Source organism: Rhea americana, unplaced genomic scaffold (genome assembly GCF_003343005.1).
Source record: "Rhea americana isolate MKP2758 unplaced genomic scaffold, rheAme1 scaffold_351, whole genome shotgun sequence".
NCBI classification, from domain to species: domain Eukaryota; kingdom Metazoa; phylum Chordata; class Aves; order Rheiformes; family Rheidae; genus Rhea; species Rhea americana.
The window spans coordinates 327803-345253 of NW_028186481.1; the positions used below are offsets into that span (position 1 = coordinate 327803).

A 17451-nucleotide genomic window follows, 5' to 3' on the forward strand; every position below is an offset into this window, starting at 1 on the left:
TGAGGTAAGTACACTGGGCTCAGGGCTGTGCAGTCACTTCCCTTAACACACACCCTCCTAAATCAGAGCCTTGGATCTCACATGCTGCYTAGACCATTCTTCTTTCCCTCTTGTTACACACTACAGCCTGTGACTTTGGGCAGGGGAGGTGTTTTGTTTTTAAACTGTGTCTTAACTGTATTGAAAGCACTTGGTAGCTTGCACAGGTGACAAATGCGCTGGACTAGAAGGCTGAAGACATCCCAACTTGACAATACAGGTACCTCACAGCCTTGGGTTTTGTAACTCAAATTCTGTCACTGGGCATGACCTCGAGTGAGACACTCCCCCTCTGTTCCTCTCTCATTCAGAGGCATACATCTCTCTCAAAGAAGATTACACACTTGAGCATGTAGTCTGAACACTTAAACTTTTACCTCACATAAGTATTCTGAGGAAGAGAATAGCTCTTGATAGGCTAGGGTTGATTTTCTGGGAGGTTCAGATTTACCCAAGGTTTGCAGTAAACACCTTAACAGTACAGAGAAGTGGATACTTACTATGTCCAGCAACTTTTCCAGGATCCTGAAGTCACCAGAGAGCTTTAAACTCTCTTTTACATTGGCAATGATCTTCGCAGCATCAAAAGTTAAATGCAGTTCATGGTATTGCTGGATCTGCTGAAGTCGCTGATCTACCCAGTCTCTCTCTTCTCCAGGTCTGAGTTCACATATGGTATTTAGCTCAGTTTTGATATCTTCAGAGTTGTTTGTAAATTCCTGAAAAATCTTATCAACTGCAGAAAGAGTAAGACTTCCAGATCTAAGGTCATCATATAACCTTTCATAGCTCTCAAAACACGGGTATATTAGACTGTCAAATACATTCTCAAGGCCCAGTGCAGGAACCTCCTGGTCTTCTGAAATTTCATACTCATACTTCTCCCTTGTATCCTGAGCTGCTTCCTCCCAGAACTGCTGGAAGATCAGGCTGTCTTTAAAAGAATGCATTTTCAGCACAATTTCTTTTAGCTCTTGGCTCAGGCTGTAGTAGGTCCGTAGAGGTCTCTCTCCCATTTTCACAACTGTATTTAGTCTTTTTGAGGAAAGATCTTCTGAGTGTTGAAGCTCCACTTCAGCTACAGCCACTTTAAAACACAGACAAAGGTAAAGTCAAAGGTCAGATGTCTAGTCCAATTTGTTTTATCAAATCCCCTGAGTGGGCACTGAGTCACACACTGCTATTAAACATGTGGACCTCTAGAAATATCATTTAATGTTTGAGCACTTACTCTTTCTCTCAAATGCTGTAAGTTTAGCTCCCCCCCCATTCTTGCTCTAGTTTAGAATTAAATCTGTTTACAAAGTCTAATAGCTGTCAAAGAAAATTACATTTTCTGAAGTTGTCACTTCAAAATTACTCCCCAAACATTACCTTTCACAGATGCCTGCACCTTCCTACACATGCCCAGAAAGGTTCCTATTGCTCTTTTTTCTCTCCTGATAAGTGTTACTTCTTCTCGCCTCCTTTGCAGCACTTCTTTCAACTCATTCTGTAGTGGTTCTCTGTCCTCATGCAACAGCTGCTTGTGCTCTGAAAGAAAACCTGTCTGTAGTCACAAGGCAAAAACTTCCCATCCTCTGCACCCAAACTCAGGTATGGGTTAGTATAGTCAAAATGACGCAGTGAAATGCAGATAAGACAACAGACCTGGGAGCTCCATGTACATGCTGCACAAGGGCAGTACTTCTAACTACTGAAGCACCTATTCAGTATTATTAATCACTGAGGTAGGCTATCGATCACTACAGTGATGCCATAAACCACCATGGCCAACTTTGAACAGTGTTCTTACTTAGTTCCCAGATAAGGATGAATTGCTTCTCATGCTGAAGAACCTCTTCCAAATGTTTCACAAGGATACATCCTTCCTGGATATCGTTAGCGACACTCATAAACACAGAGTCTGCTATGGCCATTACATTTTTTGCTTCATCTGCAAGTTGTTCTAGGAGCTTTGTGTTCGTTCCTGTTCAAGAAACAAAGGATATAAAGCCTAGATCTTTCCTGCTTCACAAAAGCTAATCAGAAGCAACAATTATCCAAATTAAAATCCTTCCATTTCCCATTTGAACTCCTAGCCCACAAGCCTGTAAACTCTTCACACCATCCTCCAACCCCCCATGTTCTCCTGAACACAATCAGTTCCAGGATTTCAGGAGAGCAGCTCAGGGACCTCCGCATAGAAGGTCACTACCCAAACAAGGATGAGGAACTCCTGTGGAGAAAGCACAAGCCACTTCAGACCACCCAAATGACAAAATATTTTGCATTTTTACATAGCAATAACATATTAGAACTTCTCCTCAAAGCAACAAGTTATGTTCTATAAATCCACTGGATCTACAGATTCAGCCGTTCAGTATAAATCTTGAAGTGGCTGCAGTGGATTAGCAAAAGAGGAACACTGGCTCCCTTTCTTTAGGCTTTTCTCTCCAACATCAGTCTGAATACTTCGAGTCTTGAGATGGGGAACAGAGCAAGAGCAGGAAAATTTTTATACATTCTTCATTTCCTGCTCTGCAAAAGGAAGACTAGAGTGAAGAGGCAGAGAACAGCTTTTCATAGACTCTTAACAAATATTACTAACAAACATGGACATACAGACAGACATACCATTAAAACTGAAGATATGTTTTATGTCAGGCCATGTAAGCAAGTGGTGCAAAATCTCATCAAAATCATCCTCATGCTGCCCACTCTTTTTGCTTGGCCATGACTTCATAATAATGGTTGATACAAGCCAGCCAAACTTCTCCATGTTGTGGGAAGGTATCAAGTCAAGGAGATTGCTCCGAGTCTGCACAAGTCATACAAGACACAGRGGAGGAATGCATCAGTGTTTCGGATTATGTTGGGTCAGTCTTCATTGACATCAGTGTCTGATCCTAAGGCATGTTACACCTCCCATGTTAAAGCGTGTTCCAAAAAAGTCATCTGACATGACTGATGCCAGAAGCTGTGATGGCAAAAGTATTTTTCATGGACCCTTTATAAGTGGATCTTGGATTCATGATTACAGTATCTTATTTGTTGGTTTAACAAGCGAAAAACACCCACAACAATTCAAACAAGGAACGTGCAACTCTCCTGCCATCACAACGCACATCTTTATACAGGATTTCTATGCAACAGGCAATAAGACTCTTCCTTTTCCTACCTCAAGCGAAAATACAATACCTGGCCAGCTGCAGTTACAGCCTCTATAGCACAATTTTTGAAACACCAGCCAATGGAATGGTCCAGATTCTCAAATTTGTAATGCTGACAGCATGAAGCTAAGATTTGGTTAACAGGATGCTCCTATAGGGCAAAAGAGAAGAGAGATGTCTTACTAATTTAAAAGTTTCTAAAATGTACCTAAAGCATGAAGGAGTGCTTCTATTAAGACAATAAAAGGAACTAAGCTGAAAATTTAAGTTTTCTAGCAATGTCAATCATCTGCCCTGCATCTACATCAGGGATTGGAAGTGATATGAAGCTTGAATAAACATTAGGAAAATCTTTTACATTGTTTCTTTTTAAAGTTTGTGATTACTAAATATGCATCCCTCCAAACAAGCCAGGCTTCTACCAGGAAATGCTTGTTTCCTAATTATACCATGAAAACCAATGGCTCAAAGAATTTTGTCACTTATGTAGAGAAGAAATACACAGGATCAAGTTTGAAGAGACCTACAGAGCGTGTATATTTGGGAATCTGGACAACCCAGCTTCTACCTAATGGAAAATGTGCCAAATCACTTTCTTCACATCCTTCAGTGCTTATTTTATACCAACAGTTTCTTAAAACTAAAGGGATGGTAATTACTCAAAACACACGATTTCCTTTAAAGCGCCAAGATATCACTCACTGCTAGAAACATAAGAGCATTCCAGCCAGGTCAGCTGCCTGGGCTCTACTGGAGCTTCTGATTCCAGAAATACAGCATGGTACCTTTTAATATTCAATTTTTGAGCCTCCTAAACCTTGTTTATAACTGCAATAGCAATTTTGCAACAGTCACAGCATTTTAACATGCCCATTCAAGCTCTGTAAGTTATTCTACAGCAGAAATTATTCTACAGCAGAAGACTGGCTGTTGTTCCCTCTGAACCTGGCCCGCTGGTCCCCATACCTGACGAATCCTTCCGTCCAAGTCTGCAAGCAAAGTCTTCTTCCAGCACTTAGTGAAGTGTTCATCTGGAAAGCTRATCTTCACAAATTCATCCCAGGCCTGCAGGCAAGAAGTAAACAAATCCAAAACACTAAGCGTTGAAACTTAAAAACAAATGAAGGAAATAAAAAGACCATTCTGACACTGAGGAGAGGCCCCATGTCTGTTTTAACTGGGGCAGATAGTCTGCAGCCCCTCCAGATATTTCCATCCAGGAGAAAATCGCTGTTCAATGTATAGTTAAAGAACACTCCCAGAGCCACAACAGGCAGCTTTAGCCCAAACACTTCCAAATATGCCTATTGCTAAAGGAACTGAAGGAACTTCTTTCATCTTATTGCTGGAAATGGCCCCAAGGAGAGCTGGGAGCATGAGAGTGAGGTAGGCTGTAATGAACCACTCTGTGCTTTGCTTGCTAGACAGCCTCCAGGAGATACAGGGCAATCAAGAAAACAGCTCCAGCTGAACACAGCACCGGGTAGCTCCTCTTGGGGCTGCCCAGCAAAAGGAGAACAAGGTGAGCTGAGAAGTACCAACCAATTACAGCCCTTTGCTTCTCTCTCTAACAGCATTTAAAGCAACCCAACTTCTGAGTTAGTGTTCTCTATCTGTCCCCATCTCATTCTTCACTCAGCTACAGCAGGTACAGTCCTCAGGAAAGAGCCACTGTACTCAGACCATACGGTCAAGCTCTAGTAAAATACATTTTTATTCTGACTGTTTAAAGAAGACAAACCTCAAGTTCCCAKAAAAAAGAAAATGCAACAGATTGATTGCATTCCTTCAGTAAGTTCTGGCTTAAAGCACTTCTGAACCAAGTTCGAGTATGTGTCATAGCTTCATAGAATATTTCTGCCACTGGAACTTCCTGTGTAGTTTCACCTATTGGAACCTGTGACACAGAAGAGAGAAGAAAAAATAAGAACAGTTACAAGCAGGAGAGCAATATGCAGTTGATTTAAAATAAATATTTCTGAAATGGAAGGCTTATGCACCAGGAATTCCAAAGCACAAACCAGCCCAGTAACAGACCTTCACAACTATTTGAATAAAGGTGAGAAAAAGGCTGGGAAAAGTCCAGGGCTTACAAGCAGCTTATGCTTAACAATCCTCATTCTAAAAGAGGCCTAGTGTATCACTTTTATAATGCTCCTGGACATCCCATTCAGATAAACTCTTGAATGGTTACTCAGTACTCACTGCTGTGGGCTTGAGTCTGGCAGTCTTTGAAATCATCTTGATCGAAGTAGCAGGAATCTTGAACCATGACCCCCGCTTTGCGCACCTGCAGACAGTCTTATGCAGCTTGAGGCAGAGAATCAAGCAGGACTGCCAACAGCTAGCTTCCAGAGCTCTAAAGGACAGGAAAAAAAAAGGGAGAACCTTTTTGTCACTTGGCTGTGGAGCAAGTGACACTTCCTTAAACAAAACAAAACAAAACAAAACAAAACAAAACCAACCCTCAAAGAGCAAATTCAATATAGCATGGCAGCTAGTCATCCCTTCCCTGGAGAGCTTAGAAAAAAAAATGGTTAACTGAGAAAGGAATAGAAATATAGGACCCTTTTATCCAAATATTACTTGTACAGACTCCTGATATTCTGCATGAAACGTAACACAACACACTTAAGCTACAAGCATAACCCCTCACAAGAGGTGTATTAAAAAAATAAAAATAAAATAAAATAAAAGAAGAGACAAGGCTCTCACAAAAGTGCATTTCAGTTACCTGGCTTGTTTTTCTTCCAAGATACACAGCAGTTTCTTTAAAAGACTTTCCACTACCTAGGAAATGAAAGATAAAATTATCAGACCAAATGAAAGATAAAATTATTAGACCATGGAATTAATTTTACAGACTGCTTTCTCAAGATCAAAAGAGGATGATAAGAAAAAGGAAATTCAGGATTCTCTCAWGCCTTCTCCAATATTTTTATACATAGGCTATCCCATTGCAGAAATGCTTTAGTGGGTGCCACAGTCAACATGTATTTGGACAATTAGTGACTACCCAATAGCCAAAATTCTTACAATCTGAGGTTTTAAAATTCGTTATAACGGTTCTTACTTGCAATGTCCAGTTCCTGTTGTTCTCACGCAGATACACGTGTTTTCCCAAAACACAGGAAAATATCTTAAATCAACAGCACGTTGCCCACATCCTCAAGCACTGTGCAAATAAGGGTTTCAGGCAGCAGTTTGAGTAGCTTAGGATTAAAATGTTTACTGCCAGTGACTAAGAGCAAACCCAGACGAGCAGACTCTTCCCCTTATCAAGGCCAACAACTTTTCTTTTTCTTTCTTTTTTTCTTTTCTTTTCTTTTTCTTTTTTTCTTTTTTTTTTTTGAAGATGCACCCTCTCATCTCCTCTTGGAAATCTTCTACTTCAGAGCAACTTTGTGCTCTGACATGTTACCACTCATGCTCCCCCTCAGTGTGGACACAAAAGCCCAATCTAAGCCTTTATTCCTTACTTGGGTAAAGCTGTTGGAAAACGAACCTTAGAACTACTGTGTGAAATCAGAATGTTCTCTAATCTGTAAGAAACAGCTTGAAGAGAATCTAATAAATCACTGGATAAATCAGTTATAAATTCAGCCAGATCCTCCAGGGGCAGCACGCAGATCCAGGACCTGACCAGAGTCCTGTCAAATTCCATCAAGTATTTCTTTTCCTTCATTAGCTGCAGTAGAATCCCCCTGGATGGAAAACAATACAAAATCTTCAAGTTTTCAAGGTACGAGATGCTAAAGTTGGTTGAGCCCACAGAGGACTGTTACTCTTAACTCGCATGCTTCTTTTGTCTACCTCGAAGACAGGTAAAAGATCCCTAGATCTGGTAATCATAGCACTAATGTCAAACTACTGAGCTRAAGCATTCAACAAAAACAAATTCGAAGTCTTGCTCAGATTGTGCTTTAACTCATAGCAAGCTTAACCAATCCTGCAAGCTGCTCCACAGTTTGTGGAATTAAGGCTTGTTTATGACAAAGATAGTATGCTGTGCAGCTTTGCTGTACACCATAATCTTTGAGCCAYCAATATAAGCTGTGTTCATACATCCCAGACACCCAAAATCAACAYCCTGCATTTCTTATTTCTTAGAACAAGAGGAGAAAAAAAAATCTAAGGGATGAAGTAAGGTTATCACCAGCAACTACAACACCAAAATACTGGTTAAAACTAGTAAATCTAGAAAGCCCCCAGACATTCTGCTAAACTCACGTATGTTGCTCCTTCCTTATTTCAGCAAATTGAAGTCCTTCAAGGCCTGCCCAGGAGTCTTCCGCCATTTGAGAGTGCTCATTGTGCAAAGAATCACCAAAGACATGCAGAAGAGGTAGAATCCATACCCATTGGCCTACTTTGTCATCAATGCATTTTTGGCACAAGATTGTCAGGTAAAATTTCAAACTAAAAAAAAATGGCAAAAGAATATATGGGATGAAAAAAAAACTTTGTCAAAAAAAAAGGCTACGTTTCATTACATACCTTCACATAACTTTTTATAATTCAATCCTACCTTCCTTGAAGAGTATATAGGACTGAAGTTTAAGACTCAAAGCTGTAATCCTACTTGAATCTCACTGCATAAATATATGTATGCATATTTTTATCTATCTATCTATATATGAATATATATATCAAGTAGAAGTGCCAATAATTTTAACTACAATTTCCACATGACCTCTCCCTAACTCAGTCAGAGATACTGTGAAACMGATGTACAGGGCTACAAATGCATACAGTCATTCTAGTAACAACTCTCACCAACCTTTTGGCTGGGCTGAAGTATTATTACAAAGGCCCCCCAAAATGAAGTTTAATAGCTGCAGCCATGTAAGTAAAGTAATTAGAAGGTCAGGAGTGCCAGGCAACCAGATAGATAAAAGTCTAGTGAGCAGGCAGTCTTTAGACTGAGGAAAATCAATGCAAGATGTGCACTGATACATGTAAGAGAATGTGCAGACAAGAAGTATCTGAATATGGCATTTTAATTAATACAAGCAAGGACTAAATATGATGTTACAGATCATTGAAGTTTAAGTATGAATAGCAAACAGGTAAGATAAGCCTTGCTCAAAGCCTTGCTTTGAACAGCAGGTTGGAAACTGAGACCTCCAGAAGACCTTTCAAACCTGAATTTTTCCATGATACTCTGACACTAAGAGCTGGATCCCATATTGTTTGATTGCAAGGTGCCATGCTTATTATCTATTACACTGCAGCAAAACCAATCCAGTTCGCTACTGTCAGTTAGGTGATGTGACTGAATGAGTCTGCTCTGTAATGAGTAGGATTATAAAGACCTTGAAGCTGCCAAATGGTATCAGTGGATGGACGGCCATGCTCTGGAATACGAGTAGCAGGGGAGAATCCCCACAGCCTCAGTTCCTAGGTCAGTAACAGCATCCAGAAGGAAAAGCAGATTCTGAAGGAAACAGTGACACTCACGGGCAATACCCTCTTGGCCCAGCTCAGCTGTTCATAAGAAATGCCGTAGAACCAGCAACCCATCTTACTTCAAATACAAGACCCTAACTGCTCTGCACGTTTTGATCACTGCTGCAATATATGCCTTTTAGGCCAGCTGGCTAAAAATAGACACTGCTAAGTGTTTTCACAGGTCAAACCATTCCATGCATGCAATCAACACCATCTTCTTACTACACATCCCAGAATTAACATATACGTACCTTACAACCCCTGTAAAAGCATTTTTGGTGTACTGAATTTCATCCCATGCAGCTTCTCGTGACATCTTCTCCAAACACAACAGGCTACACAGGYTAGCCAGATAGTCCTTAGATACCGGCAGGCCAAACTCTACAGCTACTGTTAGAATGATCAGCCCCAGAGCTAGTTTACTTTTTATTACCATGTTCTTCTGCAATGCACATGCACCTTCTGGATCAAAGAAAGGAAGAGCTATTTTCCAGATATATTTTAGCAGCAAACCATTTACCTAAGACAAAGAAGGGGAGAAACAAACACACATCAAAATATTAGTTCCCCTCTAAGTCATCTTTTGAGGCCATATTTTTCCCCTCAGTGTCCATTACATCTAGATACTCCATAGCCACATGCACCACACAGTCCCCAGTACCACCACTTGGTTACTGCTGCATGTCCCCACACCCAGAACAGCTGGGCAACATCAAGGAGCAGCACAGATCTCAGGAAGGAAACTGTGGGCTGTTTTACACTTAAGATTCATCTTATGCTGCAGCCTTGATCAGCAAGCAAACAGGCTTTAGCTTCCCAGTAGACTCAAACTGGTTGGGAGTCAGTGAAAGCAGATTTCAGCCCTACCCACAGCCCCCAAAGCCACTCCAAAACTACGTCTCAGGAGTTACACAGTATTGTGACGCTTGGTGATCCCATGGTATCAAAACCACTCCTCTAAAAACAAGCAGTTGTTTAAACCATTCACACTCTCCACAGTGCTTCGGTAGCCAAGACATAAGGTTACATCAGTATGCCATCTTGTGGCCTCTGCCTCATATCCAGGAGGAATGAGGCYACCGAAAGTTAGAAATAAGCAGCCAGCGGTGTGAAGCCCCTAAAGAGGATGTGATATTTCTGCCATATTTCCTACTTATTCCAGGTAAGAAATTCAGGGTTTCAGAAGCCCTGTCTGCACCAGTCATAAGAAGTAAGCCAGGAGGAGCTTGTCTCAAAACATGGCAAGTTTGGAGTCAAAGACAAGCGCAGAGAAGGCAGTGACAGAGTGACTAGCAGCAAAACTGAAGGGCTAGGCATAGGAAACTAACATCCAGACAAAACTCTCTCAAAAATCACCACGTCAAGTCACCATGGTCAGGAGCTCTGCTCCTGACCAGAACTGCAACTAGTTAAAATGGTTTGACTGGAAGTTCTCAAGGTACGAAGTGGCAGTCACCACAAAAGGATTCACATTTGTTCTGTCACACATGAATCTTTTGACTGGAATGCCAAATTAGATAAAAAAGGTCAATAGCAAAATTAAAGCTCTATGTTTAGTAACCCAATTTCTGTCTTCTAGGATCTGTTAAAAGAAAACATATTACCTTCTCTGCTCCAAAGTTTAACTCTGCCCATAGTATTTGCCTGCCATCATATACCAATGGCTCTCTCAGAACAACATAAAATTGTGTCAGTTGGGAGAGGAAGTTTCTCAGGTTGACAGGACTCCAGGTTTCTAGAATGCTGAAGATATTTTCTAGCATAACATTTGCTGCTATTATCTTCCCTTCCACCACATCTTTGCATTTATCACGGGCAATTTTGTTCCAGACGCTTTTTATTACGGAAGGCTTTGCACACACAATATCATCATATTGATGCCATTCTGTAATAAATAACAGAGATCAGAACACAGAAGAAAATCATTTGAGAAACAAACACCCATCTGCCCATGCCACTGCTCTTCTAGTTGCCCACAGAAATACCCGCACTGACCCATTAAGTTTCCAGCCTCAGTCAGTGGATTCKAATAAAGCTAGTCTATATGAAGTTAGAATCCATTCCACTAGAAGGCCTCTAATTGTGCATAATTGCTCCCCAGACCAATCTGCAACTTGCAGATCAAGTGGCAAAATTTTACCTCCATTGTTGATCAAGTTGCCTCTTATAAATAAGCAGCGATTCACAATATTATTAGTTAATGTAGGCTTGTAAATAAATTCATAGTCTCCTTCACTACACCAGTATTTGTAAGGGATATATTTATCCTTATTTTCTTTTGCAAGAGTTACACAGCCTTCAATGAGGTATCCATGTTCTGCTAGATGCCTAGATAACACAAAACACACCAAAGGAGGGCAAAACATAAGACAGATGCCAGTTGATCTATGTACTTCTTCTCCATGCATCACCTCAGTTTTTAACAGGAACAATGATTACTCTTTCATGATGACTATTCTGGAATACTTATCTTCACTACAAAAACACTTTGGGGCTATATACAATATGGACATATGGCTTATCTGATATATTAAAATGAAGTACCATGCTGCATCCTGTTCTCCACATGCAATGTCCCCCTCTCCCTCTGTGTGACTCAAAAGAGTACTTACTTGGTGCAGTTCAGCTCACAAATGTTGTCCTTCCAGTCTTTATAACCAGAAATGCCTTCAGCTCTGATGAACACTTTATGGATCTCGGGGTTTAGCTTGAAGTCTTTGGACAATATCGCATGGAAATACACTGTAATATCATCTCTTTGGTTCACAGAACTGCAACAGAAAGAATTAAAAATATTTAAAACAATTTGTGCAATTTAAAAAACAAAATGCATTTCTGAGACCCTAGTTTACTGGAAGCAAGAGCCATGAGCTTTGTCAGCATTTCATGCTAAAACCAATGCTACATGGCATGCCTCATGCAAAACCCTCTGATGGGTTCCTAAAGGAAGCATGAAATGCTCTGATCACACCTGTGCAACCTGAAATGGCTGTGTTTTACCCCTCTTCCAGCTCACATTCACTGAGCAAAACAAGTTACASCAACGAAAACAGCTCTTTGCCTACTTAACCCACAAAATTACATGTGTGAAGCAGTCCTGGCCACAGGTAAGAATAAGAATTTTYTAATTCTTTAGATATTCAGAAAGACTCAGCTGCCAAGTGTACCACATTAGCCAGTATGTCACTTGTGCTGCAGCTCCTGATCGCTAACTCTCCTTTGCATGACTAGCACTTTGCYTCAGTTTTAAGTCCAGTTCTATTTTCACAGACCCAAGATATATGAAGAACTAATCTTAGTACTTCAATCTCCCACCTCAGTCTGGAATTCTCCTTGCACCAAATCCTGTAAGTGGAGAATGCTGGGAAGCAGCAAGGATCTTCTCACCTTTGTTTAATACTATCCACAGGTTTCTGGTTCTTTTGTTGCTTTGTGTCCCTGTGACTGCTGGCAACAGCTGAAACATTGCCTTCTTTAGCAAACTCTGACCCTTTGGTCTGATTTTTCTCAGTTGTTTCATGTACTCCCTCTTTTGGGGTCTTTGTTTTCTCCTTTGCATTTTCGTTCTGTAATAGGAGCATAAACAGTATGAAATTAAGTCAGAAGACCCTGGAAGTACAACATCAAAAGAACTGTTCAGCATCTCCTCAGACAGTAGGAGATATCCAGCACACAAAGCATACCAGTTAACTTCATACTTTTGTCCTCTTGAAACACCAATCTCTCACCAAGACAAATGCAGTAAGGGGAAACTGCTTGTTAAGGAGAATAGTGGATGGATTGCAAGAGGAATTCAATACACACACAACTGGAGGAAGTCAGGTCAATAAGCCATGGATCCTCAGAGGATAGAGCATAAAGGAAATTAAAGATAAACAAGAGCAATCTACAGCTTAACAGGTCTATCCATGAGTGGATGGTGCATGGATTCCTACAACGCATGAAGGTCTCTTGGTTAGAGGAGAATTAACATATCTCAGTGGAGAACACTCCTGGAAGAGCTGTCTGGAGAACAGACAAGTTCACAGCTCCTGGTAGTAACTGAGCAACTACTCAATACTGGAGCTGTGCTAGAACCAACACACAAGAGAATAAAGAGTCACAAGAGACACTTTATAGTGCCACTCGCTTTCTTTCCATATGCTCAACCTCATGAACTTCAGCTTTATTGACTACAAAAAAAGGAATTAAAAATAAAGAAAGGGAAACATTTCCCAACATGACCAAATACTCACAAGTCTTCATTAACATATTCACCTTGAAAGTCAAAGAGCTCATTTGCTGGCTGCTCTCCTGTTTACCCTTCTCAGCCTGTGAGTTTTTGACCACAGGTGGAGCCTCCACATCTTGACTTTGATGTGCAGAACAAGAYGTTGCAGACTTACTTTCAGATGCCCCTATATCCAGGCAAAATTCAAAGGAGATGCTTGCTCTGTCTCCCTTTGAGGCCAGTTTGTCTCTGCTGTCCAAGGACTGGGAATCTAGTCYGGTTTCTGGAAGTAATCCAGTGTCAGATGCATCATTGTGCCCTTCCACATTACTCCTGACTGTTTCTCCATGCTCTGCAGTACTTCCACCCCCCACCTTTTCCTCTGAGGCTGCTGAGCTTGTAGATGAGGCACCCACATTACCAATGGTGCTCTGTTTTGATGGGGTCATCATCTCTACTTTGCTGTGACCATCTTCTGCAATTATTTCCAGACTTTGAGCCTCTTTTTCCAAGTGACCCAAGACACTACCATTTTCACATGTTCCTCCACTGTCACCACCAAGCAAATCAGCATGAGCTTTGCCTGCTTCACTGCTTTGTGGAACTGTATGTGTATCAATCACTTCTGGTGTTTGAGCCGGTGCTGTGCTTAGGGGAGGCAAAGAGTTCTGCTCCTCAGAGTCAGAAGGATTTGTCTTTGCTTTATTCCTCTTCCTTTTCTATATGAAGGAAGGAACACAACAAAATACCAGTTTACTCACGGTAATGGAGAAATTCTTTACCACCTCTCTCACTGCAGGTAGTACAAACATCATCTTGCTATGTGAGGTTAAGGGAGAACAATCACAAACAGAAGAGACAAGACCAGCTACCATGTGATCATAAATACCCATAAAAACTGGAATCAAATGATAACATCACATTGCAGTTCAAAGAGAAAGTGAGAACTTTGTCAGGTCTAACTCAGCTTTGAACTACATAAGTGTACTTGGCCTGAATGTTGATCTAAAGGCAGCAATTAGGCCAAGAGAAAGCAAGATGGCCGAGGAGACTAGGCCACGCTTATTACCTTTGGCAGGTTCAGGTATCTTGTCATGAACTAGACTGGACACCTGATACATTTTAAAAATAACTGGAAGCGAGTTACAACCCAGCTCCCCAACAGCTCCCCAGGCAATTGCACAACACAGAAGAGGGAATGGGGGACAGCAAAGAAAAGTGATGCATCTGAAGGTTACACTGATGCATACCAGCATTGACATGTTTGGAAAACCACTGGTTGTCAATGCTGGTATAGGAAAAATCATGCATCATAGTTCAAAGAACTGTACCTCAGCAGTCATTAAAAAATCAAATCAGCAAATTCTCGTCTGATTTGTAGTCCTATAGGTCTAACACACATGAAGTTTGCTGAGCTCGTTCAAATAAAAATGACTGAGATGCATCTTTCTTAACTCTTGGGAATCTCAGAAATTTTGACATTTTATTACAAAGTTGTTTTAAGTCATAAGTTAACAAAAAAGAGCTGCTCAGAAAAAACTTTAAATTCTCTAATTAAAGATGCAAGTAACTTTTGAAAATTATGTACTTTTAATATTCAAGGTTTTCTCACCAGTAATGCAAAACAAGATATTAACTGGGCAGCTCTGAGTACAATGCTACTAACAAGAAGATACTGACCTAAATAAAACGAACTAGTAAGGTGAATCCTGTAGTGTTTCTCTTAATGGAACAAATGTACTGTTAGGGGTAGCTGTCAGCTATCCACATACACAACACTTACAATGCAAACAAATGTATCTGGAGCTTGCCTAGGAACAAAGGCAGCAGTGTCAGGTTTGCCAGATTCATACAAAAGGGATTAGTGGTGATGTAACCCTGTCTCACTGCATTAGGGAAGACAGAGCAACAAGTTAGCAGCCATTCCTGCTCCTCAGCACTGGCAGAGAGCCTCACCTTCCGCTGAGACTTTCTAGAGGAATGATCTGTCATGCATTTAGGTACGGTCTCTGAAGTATTGCCTGGATCTCCTATGCTCTCCAGAAGTGATACTTGCTCTTCCTCCTCCTCTGGTTTGGTGATAGAAGGTGGCCCACTGGCAGTGCATTCACGTGTGGTCTCTGAGGTACTGCTCAGAGTTCTTATGCTCTCCAGCAGCAATGCTCCCTCCTTCTTCGTTTCAGTGGTAGAAGGCAGCCCATCAGCACCTTCTTCCTTCAGCTTTCCTCCAGGCTCCACGCCTGTATCTGGGACTGGAGCTGGCTTCACCTCTGCTCTTTCTGCAGTGGAAGCAAGGTTCATTGTTAAACTAGAGTCAGGACAGAAAACAGTTCTCAATTGCTAGTGAGCAAGCAGGGCCTGCTGCTCATTAAATGCATCAATTCAACACACAAGCTGCTTTGTTTCCTCTTCAGTAACAACCACTAGCAATAACACCATCTCCAACCCCAGCAGAGCCTCTTTCCTCCTTCTAGGCTCCCACAGTCAGTAGCAGAATAATTAAGGTAAGAAACCACTATGCTCAGATACAAATCTATCTTTATTCTACCTCCAGTTAGCATGCTACTAGCCAAAGCAGCAGGCCTCAACTGCCTGCTAAAACTCTCAAGGTCCCCAAGATGTGCAAGTGACAGGACACTGGCATTTCTCCTAACTGGCTGTGCGACCTCTTCCACACAGCTGAACACTGTGTCCAGGAAGGAAATTCTCTTTTCCTCTTCAGCAGTTTCAGCCAGTCTTTAAAACCTTCTGTGGAAAGGCAGCTCAGTTCTGACCCAAGCATCAGAGTGGATCTCCACTTCTACATACCTGTTTCACAGGCTCTTCAGCACTGTTCCTGCCCTGTTTTTGAGAGCAGAAGCACTTAACCTCTTTGAGAAGAGATCAACTAACACCAAAGGACACTGGTTTCTTTCAAGTATTTTTGGAAGCAGAAGGACACACACAATCAAGGTGGAGGTCAGCACATAGCCCCTTTGAGTGTTACAGCTTGAAAGGTGCACCATGCTTAATGACAGCAGGTTGTTCTGTGTCTGAACCAAACATCCTTTGCAATATCGTTTCGCATCCAATTTAATGTCATGTCATTATCCAAAGACTTTAAACTCTTACAYGAGTCACTGCTCCTCAGCAACTCCTCTGTTGACAGGGCTTGACCTACACATATTTACTTGGGGGAAAACTCTCTGGTCCCTCAGAGCAGATTTACTTTGCTGATACAGCAGAACTGCTACCACGATTAGTTATTGACAGAGCAGGGTCAAAGCTTTGGGATCACCAGATCAGATTCTGTGGACATTTTTCTACAGTATTTAAAACCTAAAGATCTCAGGTTTGTTACCTTGCCATTCTGGATTGTGTAAGGATCTGTTAAGATTAGATCTTTTTGGTACTACAACAGGTCGATTCTGATTTAGCAGATTCCTTTAGGACCCTAGTTCTTCATTTCAACACATCAAAAGCTGCCCTGGTGAATTGGGCCTTTCTCGCTTTAAGCAGAGAAGGGATCAGCCAATATTTCCTCCAATGTAACTGCATTAATTCTGTGTACTCAAATCTCTTACTACTAGTGGAGGTAAAATTAGTATGTTGTCAAGAAGAAATGGAAATTCAGACAGCAAGCTGTAAACCTAACAATACTATGAGGATAGGAAATTCTGGTTCAGTAGGGACTAAATTGGACTTTGCAGAGCAGTATTCCATAAAAACGGCACCAGTTCATTGGCAAAACAGGAACCAGTTCAGCATTGGAGAGCTAGATGTGGAGCATATGCATGGGAGGTATCAATGACTGAAACCACTCTTTCCACCCCTCTCCAGTCACTGCAACATGAGGAAAGCTCCGGACAAGCCACGAGTGCTACAGCTGGCACAAGAACCAGCTGCTGCCCTGGCCTTTGGTGGCCAGCCRGCCCCCAATGTCGCCCACCGCTCCACTCACACCGCACCCTCCTACCTGGCTCCTGGGGCCCCGTGCTGGCACCGGGAGGCAGCGGGGCCCCACAGCGGCTGCAAAACCTGGGGGAATCATCTTGAGAGACAAAGTGACACTTAGGACACTTCATGCTTCCCAGACACCAACGCTGCGCTCGGCTTTTCTGAGCCACAGGGAAAGAGAAAGGGATGGGACAGACGGAGAAAAACGAGCAGTTAACGCAAAACAACCAACTTCAGCCATACCGTCCTTTCCTCGCTCATTTTCTGTTTTCAGGGAACAAACCGAAAAAGTAAGATAGGGATGTGAAGGCTTCACGGAGCGCTGCTGGGCACAAACAGGACAGCTCATAGCCCAGCCGGGCACAACTAACAGGCTGGGGCAGAACAGTAGGGAAAAAAAATATATATATATATGTATATACACACGTATGTATGGGTGTGTGTACATATATCTTAAAACATACTCCACTCTGCGTGGAAATCTTTTAGGAACAAACGCGTCAGGGAGCGGACGCTCCCGGCTCTGCCCCTCCTCGACCAGCCCCGCCGAGCCGCGCCGCTCCCCGCGGCCCTCCGGCTCGCGGCCCCCCTTTACCTCACGTCCGCAGACCGGCCGAGGGCCGCCGCGAGGGCCGCGCCGCCAGGCCCCGGCCCCGGCCCCGG

At 42.1% G+C, this 17451-nt stretch overlaps 1 protein-coding gene across 1 annotated transcript in view; it reads right to left on the bottom strand.

Moving 5' to 3' along the window:
- Window positions 1-17445, bottom strand: part of RNF213 (ring finger protein 213) — a 54444-nt gene extending 36999 nt beyond the window's left edge. Inside the window, exons 1-20 of the mRNA XM_085311917.1 lie at window positions 17384-17445; window positions 16808-16949; window positions 14809-15131; window positions 12900-13571; window positions 12030-12208; window positions 11255-11413; window positions 10783-10970; window positions 10247-10527; window positions 8894-9162; window positions 7422-7610; window positions 6697-6895; window positions 5926-5981; window positions 5397-5550; window positions 4933-5088; window positions 4158-4256; window positions 3220-3342; window positions 2656-2839; window positions 1835-2008; window positions 1414-1572; window positions 540-1126 (exon numbers count right to left, since the gene is read on the bottom strand). Of these exons, the coding sequence (XP_085168043.1) occupies window positions 540-1126; window positions 1414-1572; window positions 1835-2008; window positions 2656-2839; window positions 3220-3342; window positions 4158-4256; window positions 4933-5088; window positions 5397-5550; window positions 5926-5981; window positions 6697-6895; window positions 7422-7610; window positions 8894-9162; window positions 10247-10527; window positions 10783-10970; window positions 11255-11413; window positions 12030-12208; window positions 12900-13571; window positions 14809-15131; window positions 16808-16916 (4260 nt within the window). The 5' untranslated portion in view covers window positions 16917-16949; window positions 17384-17445. The remainder of the gene's footprint in view (window positions 1-539; window positions 1127-1413; window positions 1573-1834; window positions 2009-2655; window positions 2840-3219; window positions 3343-4157; window positions 4257-4932; window positions 5089-5396; window positions 5551-5925; window positions 5982-6696; window positions 6896-7421; window positions 7611-8893; window positions 9163-10246; window positions 10528-10782; window positions 10971-11254; window positions 11414-12029; window positions 12209-12899; window positions 13572-14808; window positions 15132-16807; window positions 16950-17383) is intronic.
- Between the last annotated feature and the right edge of the window lie 6 nt (window positions 17446-17451).